Source organism: Dromiciops gliroides, chromosome 2 (assembly GCF_019393635.1).
Source record: "Dromiciops gliroides isolate mDroGli1 chromosome 2, mDroGli1.pri, whole genome shotgun sequence".
Taxonomy (NCBI): Eukaryota; Metazoa; Chordata; class Mammalia; order Microbiotheria; family Microbiotheriidae; genus Dromiciops; species Dromiciops gliroides.
The window spans coordinates 466,559,700-466,585,824 of record NC_057862.1 but is presented as its reverse complement, the minus strand read 5'-3'; the positions used below and the strand labels follow the sequence as shown (position 1 = coordinate 466,585,824).

The window sequence follows — 26,125 nt, the reverse complement described above, 5'->3', positions numbered from 1 at the left end:
TTAATAGTTCAAGAATTTGAAGGACTGCAAACTTGTTTAGTTTAGGCCAAGATGGTAAAAGTAGGAGCAGAAGGAGGTTGTCGAGAGACAGATTTAGGCTTGATGTGATGTAAAAATTCTGAGCCAAGAGTTATACAAAAATGGAATGTATTACCTTGGGAGGCAGCAAATTAACCTCAACTTGAAGTATTCAAGTGCAAGTTAGACAATCTCTTGTTTGGAATGCTTCCAAGGAAATTTTTGGTTAGGTATGGGGTTGGTACAGATGGCCTCTCCAAGGGTTCCTCTCATTCAGATTCTGTGATCCTGCTTTCCCACTAGTGAAAAGGGAGTAATACTTAACCTGGCCACAGGGTTGCTAGAAGGATAAAAATGGAATCATTTCAAAAACCAAGTTAGCAGCACACCACGGTTTATTGTTAATGGAACATAAGAACTGACACATCAGGTCAGCCCCATTTCCCAGCCAGGGTACATGCTCTTCTCAATGATGTTCCCTCAGTGTTGAGGGAGGTCCTCCAAAGCACTTATTTTCTTTAATGACACAACAGACCTATCTTTCATGCATTTACCTAAGCTATTCCTGATCCCCAATTACACATGTGAGTAGGACCACTTACAGACAGTAACAAATTCCTTCAGCTTACTCTGTGTTGTGCTAAAGGACACTTGCTTTTAATCACACCATTCCAACTTTAAAAGGCATCTCCTTGTCTGATAATTCTGGAGAATAAAATTCACATTCACCCTTCACAACTGTATAGACTCCAATTGCCATATTTTTTTAACTTTGCTCTCCAACCTGGAGGACACTAATTTTTATCTCAAACCTACAACACTCTTCTCTATTTCTGTCATGTCTTTTTTAAGCTATGGCAGCAAGAAACACGGAAGATACTATCCATGTACAGACAAATCGGTTTTACACAGGGGCTGAATGATGCATTACTTTGTTTTCTATACTGTCCAGGCTGGTCATCGTCATTTGATTGAACTTTTTGGCTCCAGCAGTACCCTGAGCTAATTATGTCAGGGAACAGTCTCTAACAACTTACAGTTTTTCCTGGGTCATGAATGGAATGGATAGTTAGCTTAGAAACCAATTCTATATGGTCTGGCTCACTGTCACCAAAGTCTCCCACTTTATACTTGTCTCCATGGAAGTACACCTGGGATTTCTGCCTCCTCCTATCAAATGTTCCTACAGTTTGCCTTCTGCTGGTTCAGCATTTCAGTGCTACCAGGAGTTTAATCATATCACCTGCACAGCTGAAGAGCATTGTGAGCTAGTGTTAACAAAACAAGCAAAACCGTAGCTTCTGCAGGCTACCCACCAGACTGAGAGAATGGACCCTCTGCATGTGCTGTGCCACTGAGAGGCCAACTGAGAACTGCTCTGGAGGGCTCCTTTCCAAAGGAAAAGCAGAGCCCTAATTCAGTGGAGTTAACCATGCTCTCAGTCTGATAGGCACACACACCAGAAACACCATCCTCCACTGAGCAGACTATATTAATGGATATAAACTTCCCCATCATTGCCTGCAGCCACTGAATAACTAGGTCAGCTGCTCAGCTGGAGCATCAAAAGACTGGTTCTTTCCCCCTCCCAAGTTCACCTCAAGTTGTTAGAGAGGTTGGAGAGGAAACAGCAAACCTAAATCGCTCTCCAAAGTCAAGTATTTAGGAAGAAGGTGGTCTCCATTTCCAACCATTTGGCATATTGGGCTAAACCCCACAGCACCCTTGGTTTCTCTCATCCTCTTTACTAAATATGGGTAACAATCCTTATGCTGATTCATTTGACCTAATAGTTCCTAAGGCTTAATAGCCTGTCCCCCACAACTCAAACAAACACCAATGCTTGCGTAAAAGTTAAATGGGATGCAAAGCCCAAGAACAAAACCATTTTAATTAACTTGCCTACTACTGCTCCCTTAAGTTGTTCCATTATTTACTTCCTCCTCTGCAATCCCTCCTCACTTGTTAGTCCTCTACCTACCAGAAGTGTCCAACGCACATTGAAATGAAATTGGCCTTGGGTGGCACTAGCCTCATCTCATAGGTGTAGATCATCTTACTCAGCAGACAAATGCATTGAATCAGAAAGGCCTAGAGATTTCAGCCGTCTTCATCACCTTTATTACGTCAGGTTCGAAAACAAGTCTTCGGGTCTCTAGAGATCCTGGTTTGACTTTTAGACCAGAGAGCTATGCTGGGTTTCTTGCCCTGTACTCTATGGTCCTGCAAAGAAAACTGTTGTGACACCTTCATGACCGTGTGTAGGGTGAGTAGGATAGACTTCCTCTCCCCTAACCCTTACACACAGTATCATCCCAATCTTGCCACAGAGGGCAACAGAGCCCTTCAAAGAATAATGGCTTTATTAAACAACCTCGAAAATGCAACATTTGTAATCATGTTCAGACCTGGCTGTTGGGGAAGGCTAACTACCAGCCCGGCTATCCCGACTGGCTTGGTTGGTATCTCATCAAGGAAGCCTCTGCTTCTTACTGATGTCACCTTTTGTTTGTTTTGATCTTGGTAACCCTACTAAAGGGAGGGAAGCTTTTATCCTCTGAGAATCAAGAGCTCCTAATCCCATGTGGTAATAATGTCTATGAAGTGTGGGAGCCCCAGTGGTATAGCTATCTGCTACATTAAAGGGGGTTTGGGGGTGGGGCAGAGGAGGGAAAAGGAGAAGGGAGTAGCTTGGAGGCCAAAACCTGTGGATCCCAGAGGATGGTATTGCATTTGCTGAATAGAGGCTACCCAGCCCAGTGGCTCTATAAGACACAGATGCCTATCCTTGATCACTGAGCAGGCAAACAAGGACAACAGTCTCAAAGAAAGTCTTCAAGATGTCAGGCAACATCACAAAGCAGTCGATATGCCTGCAGGCTCGTTGGAAGGCCACCATCACAGACGATGAATGCAGATGTTACACAGGGGTCTTCAAGGAGCTGGCGGCAATCGCTATAGGAAGAAGAAAGAAAGCACAATCAAGACTTAGCCCAGCAAAATAAAGGAGCCTTTGTTCTACAGTTCAGGAAAGAAAGGTAAGGATAAGGTAGAGGCCTCAGGAGTCAAGCTTAGTAGGTATACCCTAATTCTTGGAGATGGCATAAAAATCTAATCAAGTCAGATTCCTACAGAAAGGCCCTTCTTAAAACCCACATCCTACTCAAGGCACAGTTTTTCCCATTTCCTTCAATGGACTGAAACTGCCAGTCAACACTTAACTACTCAATAAATAATAATAAAATTACCACATGCAAGATCCCAGTTACACATGGTTGCAAGGAGCAAAGTTCACAAGTGTTAACAAGTCATCAGGTATTAAAATTCTTAGAAAACACCAAGCCCACTATGGGGTCTGATACAAGGGTCAAGGGTTTCAGCAGGACCTACATTCTTTTTTTCACTCACAGGCCTTACTAACCTTTACTTAGCATCTCCTGACCACCAGATTTTGTGAAATTCAAGATACATGGCAGAAAGAGCTCTGCTACAAAGCTGGCTGGCGGATTATGTTCAGTTCAGCTTTTCAGGTCAAGAGTGAGGCCGGGCCATCTGTCACCTGACCTAAAGCATCAGAAAAGCTCCCTGAAAACAAGGGCATGGTATGTAATCATGGCACAGTTCTGTGATCCAGGGCTTCACCCCAGACACGCCCTACTTATTCTCTGGTTCCATAAAAAAACAGCAGCCCAATTCACAGCATGAATATAAAAGTCTCCAGGATCATCTGCCCTTAGGACAGCTCTTTCTTGGGGAGGCACTGGTTCCTCAAACGTTTTTTAAAACTAACTATAGAGAGCTTACTATATTCCAAGCATTATGCTAGGTGCTTTACAATGATCGTTTGATCCTGACAACTCTAGGAATGTAAGTGCTATGATTATTCCCATTTTACAGATGAGGAAACTGAAACAAAGAGGTTAAAGTGGTCTGCCAGGGTCACAGAGCTAGTTAAGTGTCTGAGGTCAGATCTGAATTCAGGTTTTTCTGACTCCAGGCTCCCTCAACATATCAAAAACAATTTGTCTTTTCCCCAAAAACTTTTCCTTTCCTTCTGACTCTACCAATTCTGTCGATGTTACCCATTCACCTATGTTTAACTCCTCATTCTCCTTTTCTGCCTCAACATCTATATGACATCCCATAAAAGTGAGCATAACCCAAGGCTTTACCCTGGGCCCTCTTCTCTTTTCTCTCTTCTTCTGGATGTTATCGTCAGTTCCCATGGTTTCAATTGGCATCACTATGCAAAGGACTCCCAGATCTAAATATTCGGACCTTGTTTCCATTGAGTTCTAGTCATATATGAGGAACTGTTTATTGCATCATTTCCAAATGGATAGTCCATAGGTATGTCAAACTCAACATGTCCACAACAAAACTCATAATCTTTTCCCCAAATCCATCCCAGTTCCAAACATTCCTATTTCTGTCTAAGGTACTAACATACTTCCTGTTACCAAGGTTCTAAACCTTGGCTTCCTCCTTCTCCTCTCTCACCCCACCATATACAGTTGCCAAATCCTGTCAATTCTACCTACACAATCTCTCTCACATCCATCACCTTCTTTACATTCATAGAACCACCATCCTAGTTCAGAGGTCCTTATCACTTCTCACATGAACTACTACAAGAATTTAATTGGTTTCCCTGCCTCCATTCTCTCTGTTCTTCAATCCATTCCCCCACTGGTAACAAAATGACATTTTTAAAGCTCAGTTCTGACCAATTCACTTCCCTTCTCAAAAAGCTCCAATGCTTATCTATCACTACAAGAATAAAATCAAATGCCTCAGTGTAACATTTAAAGTACTATACTAAAATAAGGTCAAAATGGATACACGATTTAGACATAAGAGGTGATACCATAGGTAAATTAGGAGAGAAAGGAATAGTCTACCCATCAGACCTTTGGAAAGGAAAACAGTTTATGACCAAACAAGAGATAGAGTATATTATAAAATGCAAAATGGATGATTTTGATTACATTAAATTAAAAAATTTTTGTACAAACAGAAGCAATGCACCCAAAATTAGAAGGGAGGCAGAAAGCTGGGAAACAATTTTTGTGGCCAGTACTTCTGATAAAGGCCTCATCTCTAAAATATATAGGGAACTAAAATCAAATTTATAAGAATCCAAGTCATTCCCCAATTGAGAAATGGTCAAAGGATATGAACAGGCAGTTTTCTGATGAAGAAATCAAAGCTATCTATTCCCATATGAAAAAATGCTCTAAATCTCTAATGATTAGAGAGATGCAAATTAAAACAACTCTGAGGTACCACCTGACACCTATCAGACTGGCTAAAATGACAAAAAAGGAAAATAATAAATGCTGGAGAAGCTGTGGGAAAATTGGAACACTAATGCATTGTTGGTGGAGCTGTGAACTGATCCAACCATTCTGGAGAGCAATTTGGAATTATGCCCAAAGGGCGATAAAGCTATGCATACCCTTTGACCCAGTAATACCACTTTTGGGTCTTTTTCCCAAAGAGATCATGGAAGGGGGAAAGGGACCCACATGTACAAAAATATTTATAGCTGCTCTTTACGTGGTGGCAAGGAATTGGAAGTTGAGGGGATGCCCATCAATTGGGGAATGGCTGGACAAGTTGTGGTATATGAATACAATGGAATACTATTGTGCCGTAAGAAACGATGAGCAGGAGGAATTCAGAGAAACCTGGAGGGTCTTGCATGAGCTGATGATGAGTGAGATGAGCAGAACCAGAAGAACATTGTACACAGTATCATCAACATTGAGTGTTGATCTACTGTGATGGACTATATTCTTCTCACCAATGCAATGGTACAGAAGAGTTCCAGGGAACTCATGATGGAAGAGGATCTCCAAATCCAAGGAAAAAAAAAAAAAGAACTGCGGAGTATAGATGCTGAATGAACCATACTATTTCTTTTGTTTTTGGTCCTGTTGTTTTTTTCTATTTTGAGGTTTTTCATCATTGCTCTGATTTTTTCTCTTATAACATGACTAATGCAGAAATAGGATTAATGTTATTATGTGTATGTATGTATGTATGTGTGTGTGTGTATATATGTGTGTATATATATATATATATATATATATATATATATATATAAACACCTATATCAGATTACCTGTTGTCTAGGGGAGGGGGAAGGGAGGGGAGGGAGGGAGAAAAATCTGAAATTGTAAAGCTTGTATAAACAAAAGATGAGAACTATCTTTACATGTAAAGGGAAAAAAAATACTTTATTAATTAAAAAAAAAACATTAAAGTACTTCTCAATCTGACTTCAGGCTACCATTTCCTACCTTATTACATTATTATTCCACTTCACACACTTTACAGTCCAGCCTAACTGGCCTTCTTGTTGTTTTACTTCCCATCTCCTTGTCTTAATCTACCCTGATACCTGAAAGGCATCTCTCCCTCCTCATCTTCACCTCTTAGAATTCCTGCCTTTCAAAGTTCACATCAAATGCCACCTCCTATATTAGGTCTTTCTGGAATCTACCCAGCTTAGCTTCATTCATGTGTACCTGCCCTTACCCTGAAATTACCTGTTATTTACATAGATGTGCATATGTTGTTTCAACAAACAGAACGTGAGCTCCTTAGGAATGTTTCATTCTTGTCTCTGTCTGCCCAGGATCTAGTATAGTACCTGGCACACAGTAAGCTCCTAATGGGTACTGACTGACTGACAGTGCCAAGATCCCTCTTTACATCAATTCATTAACATTTCCCAAAATGGCCTCTCATTGATGGTCTTAGAGAGGGTGAAGGGTGCTGCTTTTCTTTTTTTTTTTTTTTTTAGTGAGGCAATTGGGGTTAAGTGACTTGCCCAGGGTCACACAGCTAGTAAGTGTGAAGTGTCTGAGGCCGGATTTGAACTCAGGTACTCCTGACTCCAGGGCCGGTGCTCTATCCACTGCGCCATCTAGCTGCCCCAGGGTGCTGCTTTTCTAACCACAACTGATACCAGGTAGCAATCATTAAGCCAACTTCTCCCCCAAAAGAGGAGTTTCAGAAGAGTGATGCTTATGAAAAGCTTCTGAAGTCATCTGACAACCACCCACTACCTACAGCACCCACTAAGCTCATTTCATATTCACACCAGGCACAGTACACAATAATGGACAGTGCCCATAAGCCATGCTCCCAGCAAGTATGTTCAAGACTGGAGTAAAATCCAGTTTTCTCTGGTGACACCAATATGTGGAGTGCTTTCCTGAGTTCCACCCTGTGATCTAGAATAGTTCACATCAAAAGCTTACAGTAGTGATCAGAGCAAATAAAGGTCATAATAATAACATCCTCAAAAGAAGCAAGGAGCAAGAAGTAAACACAAAAGAAACTGAAGAATGAAGCTCAGAGAACTGGGAAATAGAATATGTGTGAAGAACAACAAGATAGCCAATTAGAGTGTGTGAAGGAGTATAATGTGTAATAAGCCAGGAAAAAGTTGTTAATTTGAAAGGTTGTTCATTTAAAAGATTAACTTGAGGCAATTATATTTTTTCCTGTTTATCTTACGTTTAACTCAAAAAGAGAAATTATTGTCTAAATCTGTATAAAACCCTGACCTGCAATGCTACTGGAAAATGCAAGAATATTCTGTGCAAAGCCTTCCTCTACAGCTGCTGAATGATGGATTAGACAGATGGCTAGAGTATCCCACTAGTATTATTAGGTAGGTCTATGTCCTCCACCTCACATGGGACCTCCTTTCTCACTGTCAAGACTCACCTGTGGGGGGAGGCAGATAGGTGGCACAGTGGATAGAGCACCGGCCTTGGAGTCAGGAGTACCTGAGTTCAAATCCAGCCTCAGACACTTAACACTTACTAGCTGTGTGACCCTGGGCAAGTCACTTAACCCCAATTGCCTCACTAAAACAAACAAACAAACAAAAACTAACAAACAAAAACCCTTCTACCTGTGGGGTAGAAGGCAGAGCCTGAGAGGTGGACTCTTCTAGGGAGGCAGCTCCTGTGCCCATTGGGCTCAATGTGGTGACACGGCTGGGTTGGCCTCGTAGAGTTACTGTAATGGTGGTTGGAGCCTTCAAACCTAAGGGAAAAATGGATCCAAGTTACTACAACCCACTACCATTAATGGGGTCTTCCCAGCACCATCTCCTTTTTCTGATCAGTTTCTTTCTGCCCACCTATCCAACTATGTTCTTGTGACCTATTTAGAGGATGAGCCACTGAACCAAAGGAAAGGACCTTGGAGATAAATCTAGTCCAAGCTCCCATTCAATGCAAAACTCCCTTCTCCATTTCCCTTGACATAGGTTCACTCAATTTATGTTTGAATACTGATAGCCAAGGAAAACACAGTCCCTCACAAAGCAGCTCATTCTATTTTTAGACAGTTCTAACTGTTCCTTATATAAATGACATCTGCCTCCTATAAAACTTCTGTCCTTTACACAAAAATCCATGGAGCCAAATCAGTTGAAGGATCCCTTCCTATTCCTCTTGGGTTTCAATTTAAAGTCACATTTCACCCATATGACATGAGTAGGTAGGCTAAAGAGCTGGGATTTCCCAGCTCTGCCATTCCCAGAAAGCCTCAAGACTCACCTGCTGCTTGATTAGAAATCTGAGCCAGGCCAGGGAGGCTACTGGCCAACTTGGCAAGGCCCCCATTGGTCAGCAGTTGGTGGATGGCTGTAGGCTTCCCACCAGGAGTGGCACCCAAGGAGGAGAGAGTGGTGGCCACAGGAATGGTACGAACAATGGTGCCAGTGCCTGTGGTGATGGCACCCAAACTCTGCATAGGGGTGGGCAACTTCACACTGGTGGTCTGTGGGATATATAAACCCAAGTATTAAAAGGCAATATCATTTCATGACATTCTTTGAGTTTTCAAGAAACACAGAAGGTTAAGGGGATGGATGGAAGAAGCTCTAAAAACAACTGAGAGTCTCATGGTCCACCAGGTTTGCTGTGAGAGCAAATAAAATAATAATTATAAAGTGCCTGGCTACATAAATGTTTACTATTGTTGTTATTACTATTATTGACCCCAATCCCAACTCGACTGTGACAACCACTTCCCTAATTTGCCCATCCCAGTACAATGTAGATCTCAGAACTGCTGAACACTTACCTGTGTGGATGGCCCTGGGGAAGCACTAGCTGGGAGGGTAGGAGTTTTGCTGCTGATATCCTGCAGGCTGAAGCTGAGACCCTGAAGGAGACTGCTGGCAGATGTGGACCCTGGGATGAGAAGACCAGCACTGATGTTAACAGGCTTAGCCGCAACAGGCTAGCCCAAAAAAGGTTTCCCACCTCTCATCATCAACTAACATGCCAATCGTTGTTTGCTGGTCTGAACCTTTACTATACCTATAAGCTGGGCCAAAAAAGATCCCTGACACACGAACCCCCCTGCCAAAACCCCCACCTAACAGCATACCAAAAAGCACAGGAAGACAAGGTGGGGCACAGAGTACCTGGGAGTGTGCTGCCAGGGGAGGCTGCCACACAGTGACCACCACTGGCCACCAAGCGGCTCTGTAGAGTGTGAAAGGCACTAGGAGCAGTACTGTTGGGAATAATGGAGGAAGAAGCTGGGCTCACTGACACTGCTTCAGAAGCAGCACTTGATCTAGAGAGACAGGAAAAGAGTTGAAGAACTTCTCCAAATTTCAGCATGGCAAATGATGGGGACAGACTTACAGAGATAATGAAGAATCTTTAAAGAAGGGATCAAGTGGGGCAGCTAGGTGGCACAGTGGATAGAGCACCGGCCCTGGATTCAGGAGGACCTGAGTTCAAATCTGGCCTCAGACACTTAACACTTACTAGTTGTGTGACCCTGGGCAAGTCACTTAACCCCAATTGCCTCACCAAAAAAAAAAGAAGGGGTCAAGTGAGGAACAAGAGAGATAAGATGAGATATAACACCTCCTGACTCTCAAGTTCTCGAAATTCCCACAAATATCCTAAGCCAAATTCTACCAATAGGACATGAAGTCAAATATAAAAATCAGTAAGATAGAAGGGAGACTTCTATATCTCCCTCTGGAGGCCAGACCATTAGAACAAGGATATGAGTAATGGTATTAAGGTTGAAGATCCTCAAACAAAAAATGCCTCCACTTTTTGTGGATACAAATGTAAGATGTCCTATCCCACAGAGAAATGCTTGATGAAAGCAATCTAAAAGAAATTTGAATGACTAAGGACACAGTTCATGTGATCTATCAGGAAGAGACCAAAAAAACGACATTAAAAGAAAACAAAGTTAGACAGACTCACTTGGCTGTGGTGAGCAGTCCTGTTAGCTCCTTGGCACCTACAGCAGCTTGCCCTCGAGTCACAGTAATGGGCTTTCCTCCTGAAACTGCACAACAACAGCTTCTCAGCATATTGACTTGATCATGCCTACTTCTGCCTATACTTCTCAGAATCACAGAGCCCTGGGAAAATGCAAGAAACCCGTATTGATCTCACTATTCCCACCCTAAACTGAGCTATGGCTTAGTGATAAAGAACCCTGGATTGGAAGTCACTAGACAACCTAGTTTCAAGTCCTGATTCCACCCTTAACTATGTGACCATGGGTAATTTAATTCAAAGCATATTTTTATTAAGTACCTACTCTGTGCCAGACAATAATAAGTACTATCCCTGCCCTGAGAGAACTTACATTATAATAAAGGGAAGCAATAATTAAGTACAAAATATGTTAAAAGCAAATACAAAGCAATTTTGGGGGTTGGGGCAGAAGACACTAACAAGTGGGGGAATCAGGAAAAGGCTTCAAAGTAGATGGCACCTGAGCTATGTCTTAGAATTTTTTTGGGGGGGGGAGGGGGCAGTCAGGGCAATGAGGGTTAAGTGACTTGCCCAGGATCACACAGCTAGTGTGTGTCCAGTGTCTGAGGCCCGATTTGAACTCAGGTCCTTCTGAATCCAAGGCTGGTGCTCTATCCACTGCGCCACCTAGCTGCCCCACCTGAGCTATGTCTTGAGGGGAACAAGAAATTTCAAGAGGCAGAAGGAGAACATTTTAGGGATGGGGAAGAGCCTAAGCAGCAAAGAAAAGGGAAATGGGATTTCATATAATAAGAATGGCAAGCATGCCAATCTGACTGGTACATAGAGTGGGTGAGGGCAATATGAAATCAGTCTAGAAAGATAGGTTTGGAAACAGATTTTGAAGGGCTTTAAATAACAAATAAAGTCCCTATTTTGTCCTAGAGGAAAAAGAAAGCCACTGAAGTTTCTTGAGCAGGGGAGTGACATAATCAAATTTGTGTTTTAGGAATATCAATTTAATGGTTAGCCATTTCCCTTCTCTGGAATCTAGTTTCTTTAATAATAAAATGAAGCGGGGCAGCTAGGTGGTACAGTGGATAGAGCACCAGCCCTGGAGTCAGGAGGACCTGAGTTCAAATCCTGCCTCAGACATTTAACACTTAGCAGCTGTGTGACCCTGTGAAAGTCACTTAACCCCCATTGCCCCGCAAAAGCAAAACAAAACAAAAACAAAATAATAATAAAATGAAGGAGTGAAATTATATTTGCTCTAAAAGTCCATTCAAAAGTCCATTCTAACAGTCTATAACTCCAATCTCAGATCAACGAACACTCCCTAGTTTCTTCAACATGTACTCCAATGTCTGCTTCCACTGTAGGCTTTTTGTAAGTTGGAATGAAGACAAGACCCCAAAGCAGGAGCCACAAATTGGGCAGTCTGGGTTCTCTGTAAGTGTATAATTAATGCAATAACAGCGTCTCTAGACACTTGCCCTCTGTGGTTCCTCCTTGGGATGGAAGACTTGGTCCACTAGCTCCATCCCCATGAGAGACAATGGTCACTTTGATCTTAGCTCGCTTGGAAGCCTTGCTACCCGGAGGAGGGCTAGGAGGATGCTGACGCTTCAGCTGGCCCCGAAGGTCTTCTTTATCAGCTTCTTCTGTTTGGTCTGAGGAGATGGGAACTGAAAAGTGAAGAAGATCAGTTTGAGGTCTCCAACCCAGGAAGGCCCAACAAACACTGCCTCAAAGAGGTGCAAAAGCATGTATAACACACATACGCACCACTCAAATTGAACGATCAGCCCAAGTCCAAGGCCTTGCACCCAAGATGCTTCCTAAAGTCAATTCTGCCTACAGGTTCCTGACCTCAGATTCTACCCCATAGTAGCACCCTGACTACATCCCTGCTCATCCCTATCCCAGCCCTGGAGAATGTGATGGTCCACTGGATCCAGCAAGAAAATATATGGGTGACAGGGAGACTAAGAGGCATAGGTAGCATTTCCCAGTCTCTGAAACAACTCCATCCTTCTCTGCTCCCATCTGTCCCTCAAATCACCAATCGAGAGTTCCTTTGGGGATATTACACATTGCAGAGAGCACAGCCAGGCAGAGAAGTGAGCAGGACCAGAGGAAGGCCCCCAGTATACCTGAGGATCACACACCATATGGCCACTAGCCCTGTCCAACAAGAGAAGGCCATCCTCCTCTAAAAGTTAAAATTTCCATGGAAACAATGAGTTTTGCCCAGACCCCTAAAATCTGTGGGGTTTCCTTTATCAAATGTAGGAGACCTAAAGGAATTTCGCTGTTGAAAAAACAGCCGACTTTTCTGTCCTCAGGCTAGAGGAGTTCCAGTATGGATCCCAAAGCTCCTGTTCCAAAGGGACCAGGACAACAGCAAAGCACGAAACCATCTTCAGAAATTGTTTCTCTCCAACATAAAAAACAGCCTCTCTTCATTAACTGGTGAATAGATCCAAATCGAGCTCATCTACAAAGATGGCCAAGCTTTCCTTGTTCTCCTCTCACCAAAGCTCCCTTCACCTAAAGCCTCTACAGACTGGCTCATTCTTCGAGGTTTGCTGCCCACTCCTCAAGGAGACTGTCCCACCCCATCACTTCCCAATTCAAGCACAGAGGGCAATATCAGGGCTCCATGAGGGAGAGGATCCTGGCTGAGAACCACAAGCATGTCCTCCTGATCACCATCACAGCACAATCAGAGCTAGATGGGATCATTCAGGATCTGGATGCACTAGCTCAAACGGAAAGGACTGGAGAAGAGACAGGGAAGGTTTTTTAAAAAGCTCTGAAGCTTGCAAATAGCATGCTTCCTTTAGTGGCCATGATGGGAACAGGAAAGCACATGCAAAACAAAGAGTACAGAAACACAGGCCTTTTTATATATACTAAGGCTTGCAGACAAAAAAGGGTCATGCAGATAAAGCAAGAAAATGAACGGAAAAAAGAAAATGAAACCGAGAATAAAAGACAGTAGGAGAAAGATCAAGAAAAAATAAGAAAGATGCAGCATGGCATTGGCAAAGGCAAGAGGGTTCTACAGAGACAAATCCATTGAGAAAAAATAGGATAATGGAGAGGGGCACAAAGATGGAAGGAGTAAGAGGAAACACAACAAAAGGCAAATGAGAGGAAAGACTAGAGCAAAACTTCAATCTCAACTCAAATATTAAGCACCTACTTTGTGCAAGTAATCAGGCTAGAATGTTACGTGAGAGAGGCAAGTTGAGCAGCAGATGCAGAGAAAGCAAGAGACAGACAAGCAAGAGAAAGATACTCACCAAAGAGACAGGAGGAGGTGCCGGGAGGAAGAGTTTTCCTCACCAGCATGTTTTGTTTCAGAAAAGCAGCAAACTGTGCTGGAATGAATCAGAAAGAATTACAGAATCATAGCCGGCCAAGGAAGATAGGAAGGGGAGAGGGCCAGGATGGGGCCTAAAGATGGCTCCTCATTACTTCTTGCTGACTGAAACCATCATTAATGGGGTTCTAAGGTTACTGATCTTACTCATGACTAACTAGTCCCTAAACAAAAAGGAATATCCCATTTTGATTCCCTGACTGACCAGTGTCCATTAGCAAGAAATCTCTAAACATTCCCTGAATTGCTGTGCCCTATCTGATGGTCCAAATGGAAGTAACAGCTAACATCTCACCGTTTCCTTCTGCCAAAAACAAAATGAAACACCACTTAATAGTAACTTAGATACAACTACAAAGCCACCATGCAGACACACAGCACAAAAACACTATCACAGAAACTTGGGGAACTTGTTTTCTCTCAGACATTCACCCACATACATGATTTTCTCTTTTGTTCCTTGTTAGCATTATTTTTTAGACTGCCTTGAAGGAATATAGGGTTTGACTTCTGACCCTTAAGCACCAGATAAAGAAATATAGAGCACATAAGCAGATGAGATGATCCTGTTTGACAGGCAGTGTGAGTTCAATTACAACAGGAAAGAACTGCTATTTTCAGGCACGCAACCCCCCCAGGGAAATTCTGAACATGTTAGATGTTCCTGGATAACCAGTCAATTCCCATAATACCAGCTCCTATCTAGGCTAAACCAAAGCTGGAATCATTAGTATAAAAATTATCCCCTTCCCTTAAGCAATTTCTTCTCTGACACTTGCCTTCTTCCTCTTTCTTCATTGATTCTTTGCAGTGTTCACATTATCAAAAGCTGTTCATTTCAATCACATTTCAAAATTCCCCAAATCAAATCTTAAGGACAGTCACAAATCCCTCCCACCAGAAATCCCCGCTGAGTTTAGCATGGAAATCATGACTCTCAAGTCACAGAGCAAAGGAAGAGCCCAGTGAACCTGAATATCTCCAGGCCTCACCCTTTGGAAAGCCACTTTCTGTAAGCAGTGACTCAGGGAAGCTGTCTATAAGAAGAGCAAGGAAATGGCTTTCCCTGCTGACAATTAAGATATGAGGTTCAGCACACAAAACCCCTGCCATTAACAAGGCAAAGCAAGGAATACTATCCTTCCACACTTTCCACCCCTTTAGGCTATCCCTTTGTGACTTCTTTTCATTTCAAGACTCTCCCAGATAGTTAACCTGCCTTAAAATGTTAAAAAGGAGAGTGAGAACATGATATCCTCAGATCATGTCACACTAAGAATGGTTAGGGAGGCCAATCATTTCAGAAACCCAAATTCTAAGGAACAACTACAAAAAAGATGGGAAGGAAACCCTTTTGGCATTAGGCCTGGGATCTGTACCTTGAGCCTGTTTATGGGTCAAAACAGCTTCTGTTCGCTGTACATGTCTCTTCAATAGCTGGGCAGCGCCAATTTGGCTAGACTTGGGGGCAGAGGTCACTGTAGCCATTTTGGTCTTGGGACTAGAGGTGGGGCTGCTAGATACACTTGATAGATCCTGGATGGAGTTAGAGAGAGAAAGAAAAATGTCATCTGACTATAATAACTCAATTCAATAACAAGCAATAGTATTAAGTAGTGTTAAGAGAGAAGCACAAAATTTCATGAGACTCCTTGGACTCACAAGCAGGAATTTTCTTTTTATGAATATGTAAAACCTGAAGCCTTGAGAGATTCAAGAGATAGGAGTTACAGTTAGAACAGATCCCAGAGGAGACAAAATACAAGTCCTTCCTTTTACAGATGAGGAAACTAAAGCCTCAGTGTTTAAATAACTTGCCTAAGATAATACAGGTCATTAATAGTAAAGCCATGATTTGAACCAGGTCCTCTGACTCCAAATCCAGTGTTCTTTCCACTTTCCATCTTGCTGAGAACCAAACTTAGAAGTCCTAACTTTCTACCAACTTGCTCCCTTCCCAATGAGCCCAGATACAAGCATATTATCCTTAAGCTACATTACCTCAGAACCAGAAGGTGAAGCAGGAAGCTTAGCCGCAGGAGAGGTAGGCCTGCTTCCCCGTTCAGGAAGTTCAAAAGCCAAGTCCCGGCGGGCTGAATCACGTGGCTTCTTCTTCTTCTCAGCATCCTGATCTCGAGGCTCTGAGCCGCTGTGACCCTCAGCTCTAGTGAGCACACCAGTCAGAAAGTCTGCAATTTCATCCTGGTTCAAGCAGGAAATGACTATCAGTGCCAATCAGTGTCATTCCTGGGATACAATCTCAAGGACATTTTCAGACCATTATCAACTCCATCCTGCTTTTGACATTAAGATGAACTGGTCATTCCCCTTCCATGCAAAGCCTGACATAAGTCTTATCAGTCAGTCTACAAATAAATACTGAAACCAAGTAGTAGCACCCCTGAGGGGTACCTGAAACTGACAGTACTCCACCACTGTCCTCCACCTGAACTTTTTTCTTCTGCTTCAAGCTATTTTTCTTCCTTCTCTTCTTTCCCTGACTATGCTTTGAATTTCCCAGTAGCTCCAAAAGAAAAAACTTAGTACTATGAGATCAAGAAGTTTCTAATCCCTCAATTGAACCAACCCCCAGAATGATATGATACAAATGTAGCAGAAAGAAAAGAACAAAACTGTTTACCTGAACACATCTGTCCACCATGCTCTGAGTCAAGCCTTCAGACTTCTTCTTTGCTTTGCTTATCCTGAGAGAAAGAAGGAAATGATATGAAAACATCATTTATTTAAAATAAATTCTACTGAAAGATATGGAATTTTAGGATTGATTTCTTTTCTGAGCACAACAAGAAGCATAAGTTATAAAAAAAAAAATAGGGCAAATCTCTCTAAAAGTCACTCACAAAATTGTAAAACTAAAAGAGACCTTAGAGATAATCAGGTCCAACACTCTCAATTTACAGAGGAGACTAAGACCCCAGAACAGTGAAATGACAACATTTGGTAGTGGAAGAACTGGAGCTCCAACCCAGGACTCCTAATTCCTTTTTTTTTTTTTGCGAGGCAATGAGGGTTAAGTGACTTGCCCAGGGTCACACAGCTAGTAAATGTCAAGTATCTAAAGCTGGATTTGAACTCAGGTACTCCTGAATCCAGGGACGGTGCTTTATCCACTGCGCCATCTGGCTGCCCCGAGGACTCCTAATTCCTAATTAAGCATTCTATCTACTTATAACTCCATGTAGCCTCCCAATATATTTATCATAGAATCAAGAGCTAGAAGGAATCTTTAGCAATGCATCTCCTCTAACTCCCTCATTGTTCAGTCTTTTTTCAGTTGTGACCCCTTTTGAGATTTTCCTGGCATCTTAAAGATACCGGAGTGGTTTGCCATTTCCTTCTTCAGTACATTTATTTTTACAGATGAGGAAACTGAGGCAAACAGGGTTAAGTGATTTGCCCAGGGTCACACAACTAGTAAGTATCTGAGGCCAGGGCAGTTAGGTGGCACACTGGATAAAGCACCAGCCCTGGATTCAGGAGGACCTGAGTTCAAATCTGGCCACACTTGACACTTACTAGCTGTGTGACCCTAGGGAAGTCACTTAACCCTCATTGCCCTGCCAAAAAAAAAAAAAATTTACTCCAAAGTATCTGAGGCCAGATTTGAACTCAGGAAGATTCATCTTCCTGACTCCAGGCCCTGCGCTCTATCCACTGGGCTACCTAGATGGCCAATTTCCTCATTATGGATAAGGAAACAAAGAGCCCACACTTAGAGGACATTTTCTTCCACCTTACTTGAACTATTCTTGCATGACTCTTTGTAGTCCAACAAGAAGCAGCAAACATTCCCAAATGTGCCCACCTGAGATTGTCATCAGCTCCCCCAACTACAACCATGCTGTTATCTGCACGGATCTTCTCCCTAAAGTCCTCCATGGCCTCAGTATGACACTGTAAGGAGTTTTGGCCAATGACAAAGAGTACTGGAGTCTTCATATCGAGGAGAGGGTCATCCACATCCTGACAAGAGAAAATCTTGAGGATATATTGACCAAACAACACATACTCAGTAAATGCCTACCTGGAAATCCATACAGGAAAGGGGGGTAGGACCAGGAAATTTCTTAGGTATAGGAAAATTCCTTTATTTGAATGGAACATAGGAGGGAGATTGTAGTGGTACCTGACTTTCCTTTCCCATTCTAATAACTACCCATAATTTTAATCCTATCCTTACCCCTCTGGGTCCATCCACTGTAAGCAGAGGAAATCCAAGGCAGACAACTGCAGTGACGTACTCCATCACTGACACCTGGAAATAATACAATTGTTGATGTAAGGATTCATCTCCTTGGAGCTTGGGCCAGCCAAGAATTCTTTAAGTAACCCAATCTACCAATTAGTTCTAACCTCCAAGACACCATTGTGATCTCTAGGTCTTTCAGTGATGACATCATTGGGCATTATCTTTCACAAAGTAGGTGTTTAATAAATGTTTGCTGAATTAAATAGTAAGGAATACAAGGGGTATCATTTTGTAAATAGTCATGTAACCTGAAGACCTGGCCTGGAGGTGAACCTGGAAGAATACTGAGGCTATAAATTCCGCAGCCTTCTAATTCCCCAGAATAGAGTCTAAGCTGTTGACTTCTTCCATAGTTAGTAAATGAGATCAGAAGAATTCCAAAAGAGAGTTCTCTACCTCAATTTTTAAAAACCCTTTCTGACACTTAATACTTACTAGCTGTGTGACCCTGGGCAAGTCACTTAATTCCAAGTGCCTCCCCCAAAAAAGGTTGAAAAACCCTTTCAATCGTAATTAAATCCAATATATGACCCCCCCCTTACTCCTCCTTTCTCAAGAACACTCCTTTACTATTTCCTTCCCTCTTCTATACTACTTTTGAGATCAAAGAATATAAAAAAGATGGATTGCTTCCTTCAGTCATCCTAAATAATGGGTTCAAATTTTTAAATTATGCATTTCACTAATTATATTTATTTTGTATTCTTGAGAGGTAAAGCTTTTTAGCATATCAGGCAAATCCATATCAACCAATATTCAAACTTATGCTGGATAGTAAATAAATATTTCCCTAATTTTGCTAGAAAACTATGGAGATAACCCAAAAGGTAAGACCAAAGACAAATAATTATAGTTAAAGTTCCACTTCAGGACTGTAAATCATCCCAAATCTTTAAAGAATGGTCCTCAAAAAGAATGAGAAATTACTTACATGACAAGCCACCAAGGCTCCTGTATTCCAGCCAATCAAGATGATAGGTTTGTGGGGGAAATGATTGTGTATCTTTGAGAGAAAAGAGAGAGATAAGATAATAAGACAAGTCCCTGGACAGTTGCAGAGCCAGCCCAAGGCCTGCTTCGGTGCCACAGAAGACAGATGAGAGTATTCTTACCTCCAGTACTTTGCCTCGAACAGCCCCAATCATGTGCTCAAGACACTGAAGAACTCCTACTCCACTCCCATTATTTAGGAGATGGGTGGCAACTGGGATTACCTACAGAAGACAAGGGTGCCAAAGTAATAAAGACTATGTACAAGGAAGCTGAGCAAAGATGGCAGAGGAAAGGCAGTAACTTGCCTGAGCTCTCCCCAAGACCCCTCCAAATACCTTAAAATAATGCTATAAGACAATTCCTGGGGCAGTAGAACCCACAAATACAGGTACAAAAAGCCAATGAGGAAAAGAATGCCTTGAAAAGCCGAACTGGCCAAATGGGAAAAGAGGTACAAAAGCTCTCTGAAGAAAATAACTCCTTAAAAATTAGGATGGAGCAAATGGAAGCTTTATGAGAAATCAAAAAACAATAAAGCAAAACCAAAAGAATAAAAAAATAGAAGACAATGGGAAGCATCTCTCTGGAAAAACAACTGACTTGGAAAATAGATCCATGAGAGATAATATGAAAATTATTGGACCACCTGAAAGCTGTGATCAAAAAACGAGCCTAGACATCATCTTCCAAAAAGCTGTCAGGGAAAACTGCCCTGATATTCTAGAATCAGAAGGTAAAATAGAAATTGAAAGAATCCACCCATCACCTCCTGAAAGAAATTCCAAAATGAAAACTCCCAGAAATATTATAGTCAAATTCCAGAGCTCCCAGGTCGAGAAGAAAATATTGCAAGCAGCCAGAAAGAAACAATTCAAGTATTGTGGAGCTAGTCAAAATAACAATTATTTAGCAGCTTCTACATTAAAGGATCAGAGGGCTTGGAATATGATATTCCGGAGGGCAAACAAACTGGGATCATAAGCAAGAATCACCTACTCAGCAAAACTGAGTATATTCCTTCAAGGTTTGAAAAAAATGGGAATTCAATGAAAGACTGGCATTCAATGAAAGATCAGGCATTCTTGATGAAAAGACCTGAGCTGAATAGAAAATTTTACTTTCAAATACAAGACTCTAGAGAAGTATAAAAATGGTAGAGGAAAAAGAAATCATAAGGGATATTAAAAGGTTAAACTGTTTACATTCCTACATGGGAAGATGATACTTGTAACTCATAAGAACTTTCTCATTATTAGGGCAGATGGCGTATATTTAGACAGAAGGCACAAGTGTGAGTTGAATATGAAGGGATGATATCTTTAAAAGAATAAAATTATAGGGTAAGAGAAGAATTCACTGAGAGAGGTGGAATCTCACATAAAAGAAGCAAGAAAAAGTTTATGCAGTGGAGGGGAAGATAGGGGAGGTGCTGGGGAGTGAGTGAACCTTACTCTCATCAGAACTGGCTCAAAGAGGGAATAACATACACACTCAAATGGGTATAGTAATCTATCTTACCCTGCAGGAAAGTAGGAGGGGAAGGGGATGGGGAGGAGGGGTTGGGAGATAGAAGGGAGAGCAGATTGGGGGAGGGGGCATTCAGAAGCAAAACACTTTTGAAGAAGGACAGGGTGAAAGGAGAAAGAGAATAGCATAAATATCATGTGGAGGAATAGGATAGAGGGAAATAACAGCTAGCAATAGTAACTGTGAAAAAATTTTGAAGCAAGTTTGCCTGACAAACGGCTCATTTCTCAAACACATAGAGAATGGAGCCAAATTTATTAACATAAGAGCCATTCCCCAATTGATAAATGATCAAAAGATATGAAGAGATCCAACCATTCTGGAGAGCAATTCGCAACTATGCCGAAAGGGCTATAGAACTGTGCATACCCTTTGATCTAGCAATACCACTGTTAGGTTTACATCCCAAAGACATCCCCCAAAAGAGAAAAAGATCTATTTGTACAAAAATATTTATAGCAACTCTTTTTGTGGTGGCTAAGAATTGGAAATCCAAGGAATGCCCACCAATTAGGGAATGGCTAAACAAACTGTGGTAAATAATGGTGATGGAATTATTGTGCTATAAGAAATGACAAACGGGATGACTTCAGAAAGGCCTGGAAAGGCATGTATGAAATGATGTATTGTGAAGTAAGCAGAACCAAGAGAACACTGTACACAGAGATAGCAATACTGTTTGATGAAGAACTGTGAATGACTTGACTATTTTCAACAATACAATGATCCAAGACAATCCCAAAGGACTATTGATGAAACACATTATCCACCTCCAAAGAAAGAACTGATATTGTTGGAACAGACTGAAGCATGCTATTTTTCACTTTCTTTCATTTTTTTTCTTTTAATCAAGTTTTCTTGTACAAAATGACAAATACGGTAATGTTTTACATAACTATACATGTATAACCCATATATGATTGTTTGCCACCTCAGGGAGGGGAGAGGAGGGAGGGAAAGAGGGATAAAAATTGGAACCCAAAAGTATAAATAAAAATGTTTATTATTTTTTTTTAAAGATATGAAGAATTTTATCTACAGCCATATGAAAAAATGCTCTACTCACTACTGATTAGAAAGATGCAAGTCAAAACAATTCTGGGGTACTTAGCTCATACCTATTGGATTGGATAATAGGACAGCAGAGGAAAATGACAAATGTTGTGGGGGATATGGGGAAAATGAGACATTAATGCACTGTTGGTGGAGTTGTAAATTGATTCAAACATTCTGCAGAGCAATTTGGAACAATGGCCAAAGGGCTATAAAATCACGAATACTCTTTGACCTAGTAATACCAGTACTAGGTCAGTATCCAAAAAGAGATAAAAAACAAAAAGTTAAAGGACCTATATATACAAAAAATATTTATGGCAGCCCTTTTCTGGTGCAAAGAATTTAAAATTGAGGAGACGCCCATCAATTAGGGAATGGTGAACAAATTATGGGATGAGATTATAATGGAATACTATTCTGCTATAAGAAATGATGAGCAGGATGCTCTCAGAAAAACCTGAAAAGACTAACATGAGCTGATGCAAAGTGAAATGTACTGTGTACAAAGTAATACAGTAGTGTACGATGATCAGGTGTGAATGACTTGGCTATTCTCAGCAATACAATGATCCAATACAACTCTGAAGGACTTATGATGAAAAATGTGATCCATCTCCAGAGAAAGAACTGATGGTATATGAGTACAGATTGAAGCATAATTTTTTTTAGCTTAGTTTTCTTGAGGGTTTTTTTGTCTGTTTTCTTTCACAACCTGACTAATATTGGAAATGTTTTGCATGACTACACATGTAAAACTTATATTCAATTGCTTGCATGCTTTAATGGGGGGGGGGGAATGAGGAAGAGAATATAGAGTACAAAGTTTTAAAAATGGACATTAAAAATTGTTTTTACATGTAATTGGGCAAAAATAAAATTCTAAATGGGGGAGACAATATACAATGGCAAATTTTGAGATCCCTTCTTCAATTCTTCTCAAAGCCTAGCCAAATCCTAACCCAAATCTCAACAATCTTTCATTAGCACTATTTCTATATTCACATGAAACCAAAGTAGAAATAAGCTCCCCACTAAAGTCCAGATCTCTAGAAAATATCATCAAAAATACTCTTCACCACCCACCCACCCCCCAGTTTTTCTGCCTTATTCTTCAAAGATCTTATATGCAAGGTTACCATGTCCACAACATACCTTGCCCAAGCAGGAGAGTTGTGACTGCCAAAAGCGGTGTCTTCGAGAGGTAGGGAACATGGAGCTCGAGGGACCAGAGGAGGCAATAAGAATCAGTGGAGATCCAGGGAGCTTGCTCTAAGGAGAAAGAACCCCATCCACTTACAGATAAGTAAAAGTTGTTTGCCCTTTCAAGTCTCAAGGAGTCCACTATTCTCCCCTTTTAATAAAAGGACAATTTATTTGATAGTAGTGCTAGGTGGATTAAGTAGACACAATTCCTTAAGTTTATTAATCTAAACTTTGTAATTTTCTCACCATAGAACTGGGCTTTATAATATAAAATAAGTCCTCAGGGCAGTTGCTATGTCAGTTTTCTTTATTTGTTACAAGAGAGAGTTGGGGAGGAAATGATGGCCATGGGGGAGAGGATGAATGGGAAATGACTGCAGTGTAGGAAAACAAAAGGCATCAATAACACTTTTAAAATAAGTTACTGAAAAAAAAAATAAACTACTGGTTGTCCAGCTTACTGGTTTGTTATGAGAAAGCACTCCTACAGCAGGGTCCCAGGGCCTTTTGAGCAGAAGAGACAAGGCTTCAGCTCCTGCAGCACCAGTCTTTGTGGTAGATGACATCAACATCCGGTCAATCAAGGTTGGTATCTAAAAGAATAGACCAAAAAGAAATGTTAATATTGTGTGAGTGGGAGGCCTCTTGTCACTGAGAGAAAACTGAAGCCCTGCTGTCTGAAATAAATCTCAGCTTCTCAGACATTTTAATCTAATACTATCTGTACCTAGGACTCCCTTAAGAATAAAATATGTAGACCACCAGCTACAGCATGTGACTGATATAAAATGTTGTTACTCCTGTGGTAAAACAGTCTACTCTCAAATACATATTATGGTTTCAATTGTAGCCAATTTTAATGTAAACTTAAAAGGTGGTCTTATATCTATATAAATGCTAATGTCTGCAGTAAAATGACTCAAATGAAGAAAGGGTTTGTGATAATTTCCATGCCACCCATGAAGGTCAATGATTCACATGGTAGACAGGGTATTTTTAAAGGTAAACAGCTTTTAGAAAAACAATTTTGAAAATACTAAAAAAAAAACTGGACAACAGAAAATAGAATGATCTGACATAGGGTCAAGAAAAAAAAGAAAGGCTCAAGAAAGATGATCAGAAACTGTGTACCCAGAAAAAACTGATTCACAGAGATCAGAGGAGTCACTTATGTCACTTAGGATGTCAAGGAATTAACTGGAGTACGATCTGGTTGAAGTTTAACAGCCAGATCTTCTTAAAAACAAGACATGAAGGACCACACTTCCTCAGTGACCATAAGAGTTAAAAGAATGATTTAGGGGGCAGCTAGGTGGCACAGTGGATAAAGCACCAGCCCTGGATTCAGGAGGACCTGAGTTCAGATCCGGCCTCAGACACATGACACTTACTAGCTGCGTGACCCTGGGCAAGTCACTTAACCTTCACTGCCCCACAAAACAAAACAAAACAGCAACAAAAAAGAAATCACTGGGGCATCTAGGTGGCGCAGTGGATAAAGCACTGGCCCTGGATTCAGGAGTACCTGAGTTCAAATCCGGCCTCAGACACTTGACACATACTAGCTGTGTGACCCTGGGCAAGTCACTTAACCCCCACTGCCCCGCCAAAAAAAAAAAAAATCACTTATCCAGCACCATCAACTAAAAAATTAAAAACAATAAAAAAGAGGGGAAAAGCCCCATAGAGGTTAAAACAGGTCACAATCCATAAATTCAAGTTCATATGAATTATTCATAGTAGAGCTACTCAGACAGTTCTAATATTCTTTGCTAGTTGATTTCCCAGGCCATAAGGATCAGAACCAACAACTTAAGAAGACTAAGCGGCTGTGCCCGAAATAAGCATGGTAACACTAAAAAATAAGGTGATTGACAGCTGACAGCCTAACAGTGGAAAAAAAACAACACAAAAAAAACACAAAAGGCACATAAAAACTCAAAAAAACCCTGGCTACAGTCTGGCACCCACTACTGAAGGAACTAAAGTCTCCAATCTTCAACAACCTAACATCACGGTACATAACAAACAGCATCGGAGATTTGTCAATGACAACTGCTTCATCCTCCCTAAAGTTAACTGGCTATTCAAGGTCCTCCAGGATCCTTCCCGGCTTTCTTCCTATTCTTTCCCTACATAAACCTGATGTCATAGCCAAAGTGTATTCACCTGAAGAGGCCTTCAATTTCCCCAGTATTCTACCCTTCCTCACAGCATTGTCCCTGCCTAGAACAGAATGCCCCATAGTCCTACATGAGCCATCACCTCTACCTCTCAAAATGCTATATCTTTAAGGCTCAAATGCTACCACCTTCTTATGAGGTCTGCCCTGATCACCATATTAAGAAGTCTTAAACCTTCTTCTCCAATTCCCTTAGCACCACATACTTGTCATCAGAAACGGCCTGGTATTGAGGTTATATCTGTAAACGTGTCTCCTCTATAAGATTCTAAAATCCCTGAGGGCAAAGACCCTATCTTATTTCTGAATTCAAGAGGCCTGGCACAGTGCCCACACAAAGTAAGTACTCAGAGCGTATTAAATTAATATATGCATCAAGAAGGCACTGGGTATAATTTATTATTTACTTTTCAAAGAATGCAAGTAGCATGAAATGAAGATTCAGTTTCATATAGAATCCTCTTTTTGTGTTCTACAGAGTACATGGAAATACTTTTTTGTATAATTTTATAAAAAGTTGTATAAGTTTTTGTGTCAGTTTAGAATTTTTAAAAAAGAAAGCATTAGGGAAAAAAACTTAAATAATCAATAAACTATATTCAAAGGACAGGAGAGTAACATTGATATAGAACAACAAATGAAATGCATCTCCCTCCTGGTAGAAAGATAGAAGACTGTTTCAAACACTCTCAGATTCATTCCTTTTGTCTTAATTAATTTTCTTTGTTACAAGGGAGGTCTCAATGGGTGGAGCTAATCTGGAAATGACAAAAGGCATCAAACTTATTTTAAACAAATTAAACTCTAAAATTACTTTGTCATTGAAAAATAACTTTTTAAAACGTCTAAATTTTAAAAATATATAAAATGCAGGGAAGTATGGAACACGTTTTAGAAAATGTCCATTTTTTTCAAAAGAGGAAACCTTAAAGGGAAACACCAGTTACGTGGAAACTCACTTTTTAAAGACTAGGTCATTCCCTTATGATGCATAATGTTACTGTATTCTTTTTTATTATGCTCATATGTGGTAGCCTATGGTTAGAAAGCCCTGGGGTTTAACCACAGATGCCTGCCTGGTATTTCTCCTTGGTAAATATTTCATCTCCTCTGAGGTACCCTAATTTTCATACATTCACCTTAGCTAAGGGCTGACAAAAATCTCAGTTTCTAAAAGCTGAAAAACACATGACAGTTTTCAACAACTACACCTGAAT

General features: G+C 41.0%; 1 protein-coding gene across 5 annotated transcripts in view; it reads right to left on the bottom strand.

Moving 5' to 3' along the window:
- Nucleotides 1-395: 395 nt before the first annotated feature.
- The window catches only part of KANSL3 (KAT8 regulatory NSL complex subunit 3), a 41,418-nt gene continuing 15,688 nt past the window's right edge, over nt 396-26,125 (bottom strand). For 3 of the 5 annotated variants that reach the window (XM_043982834.1, XM_043982833.1, XM_043982837.1), the window contains exons 6-22: nt 23,188-23,319; nt 22,676-22,792; nt 19,060-19,161; nt 18,879-18,950; nt 17,879-17,953; nt 17,504-17,661; nt 16,319-16,382; nt 15,679-15,879; nt 15,057-15,213; nt 13,598-13,675; nt 11,783-11,974; nt 10,287-10,371; nt 9,479-9,633; nt 9,133-9,242; nt 8,604-8,826; nt 7,952-8,085; nt 396-2,973 (exon numbers count right to left, since the gene is read on the bottom strand). In XM_043982834.1, coding sequence (XP_043838769.1) covers nt 2,953-2,973; nt 7,952-8,085; nt 8,604-8,826; nt 9,133-9,242; nt 9,479-9,633; nt 10,287-10,371; nt 11,783-11,974; nt 13,598-13,675; nt 15,057-15,213; nt 15,679-15,879; nt 16,319-16,382; nt 17,504-17,661; nt 17,879-17,953; nt 18,879-18,950; nt 19,060-19,161; nt 22,676-22,792; nt 23,188-23,319 — 2,076 coding nt within the window. In that variant the 3' untranslated portion in view covers nt 396-2,952. The remainder of the gene's footprint in view (nt 2,974-7,951; nt 8,086-8,603; nt 8,827-9,132; nt 9,243-9,478; nt 9,634-10,286; nt 10,372-11,782; nt 11,975-13,597; nt 13,676-15,056; nt 15,214-15,678; nt 15,880-16,318; nt 16,383-17,503; nt 17,662-17,878; nt 17,954-18,878; nt 18,951-19,059; nt 19,162-22,675; nt 22,793-23,187; nt 23,320-26,125) is intronic. The other 2 variants (XM_043982835.1, XM_043982836.1) reach the window with 2 other exon arrangements.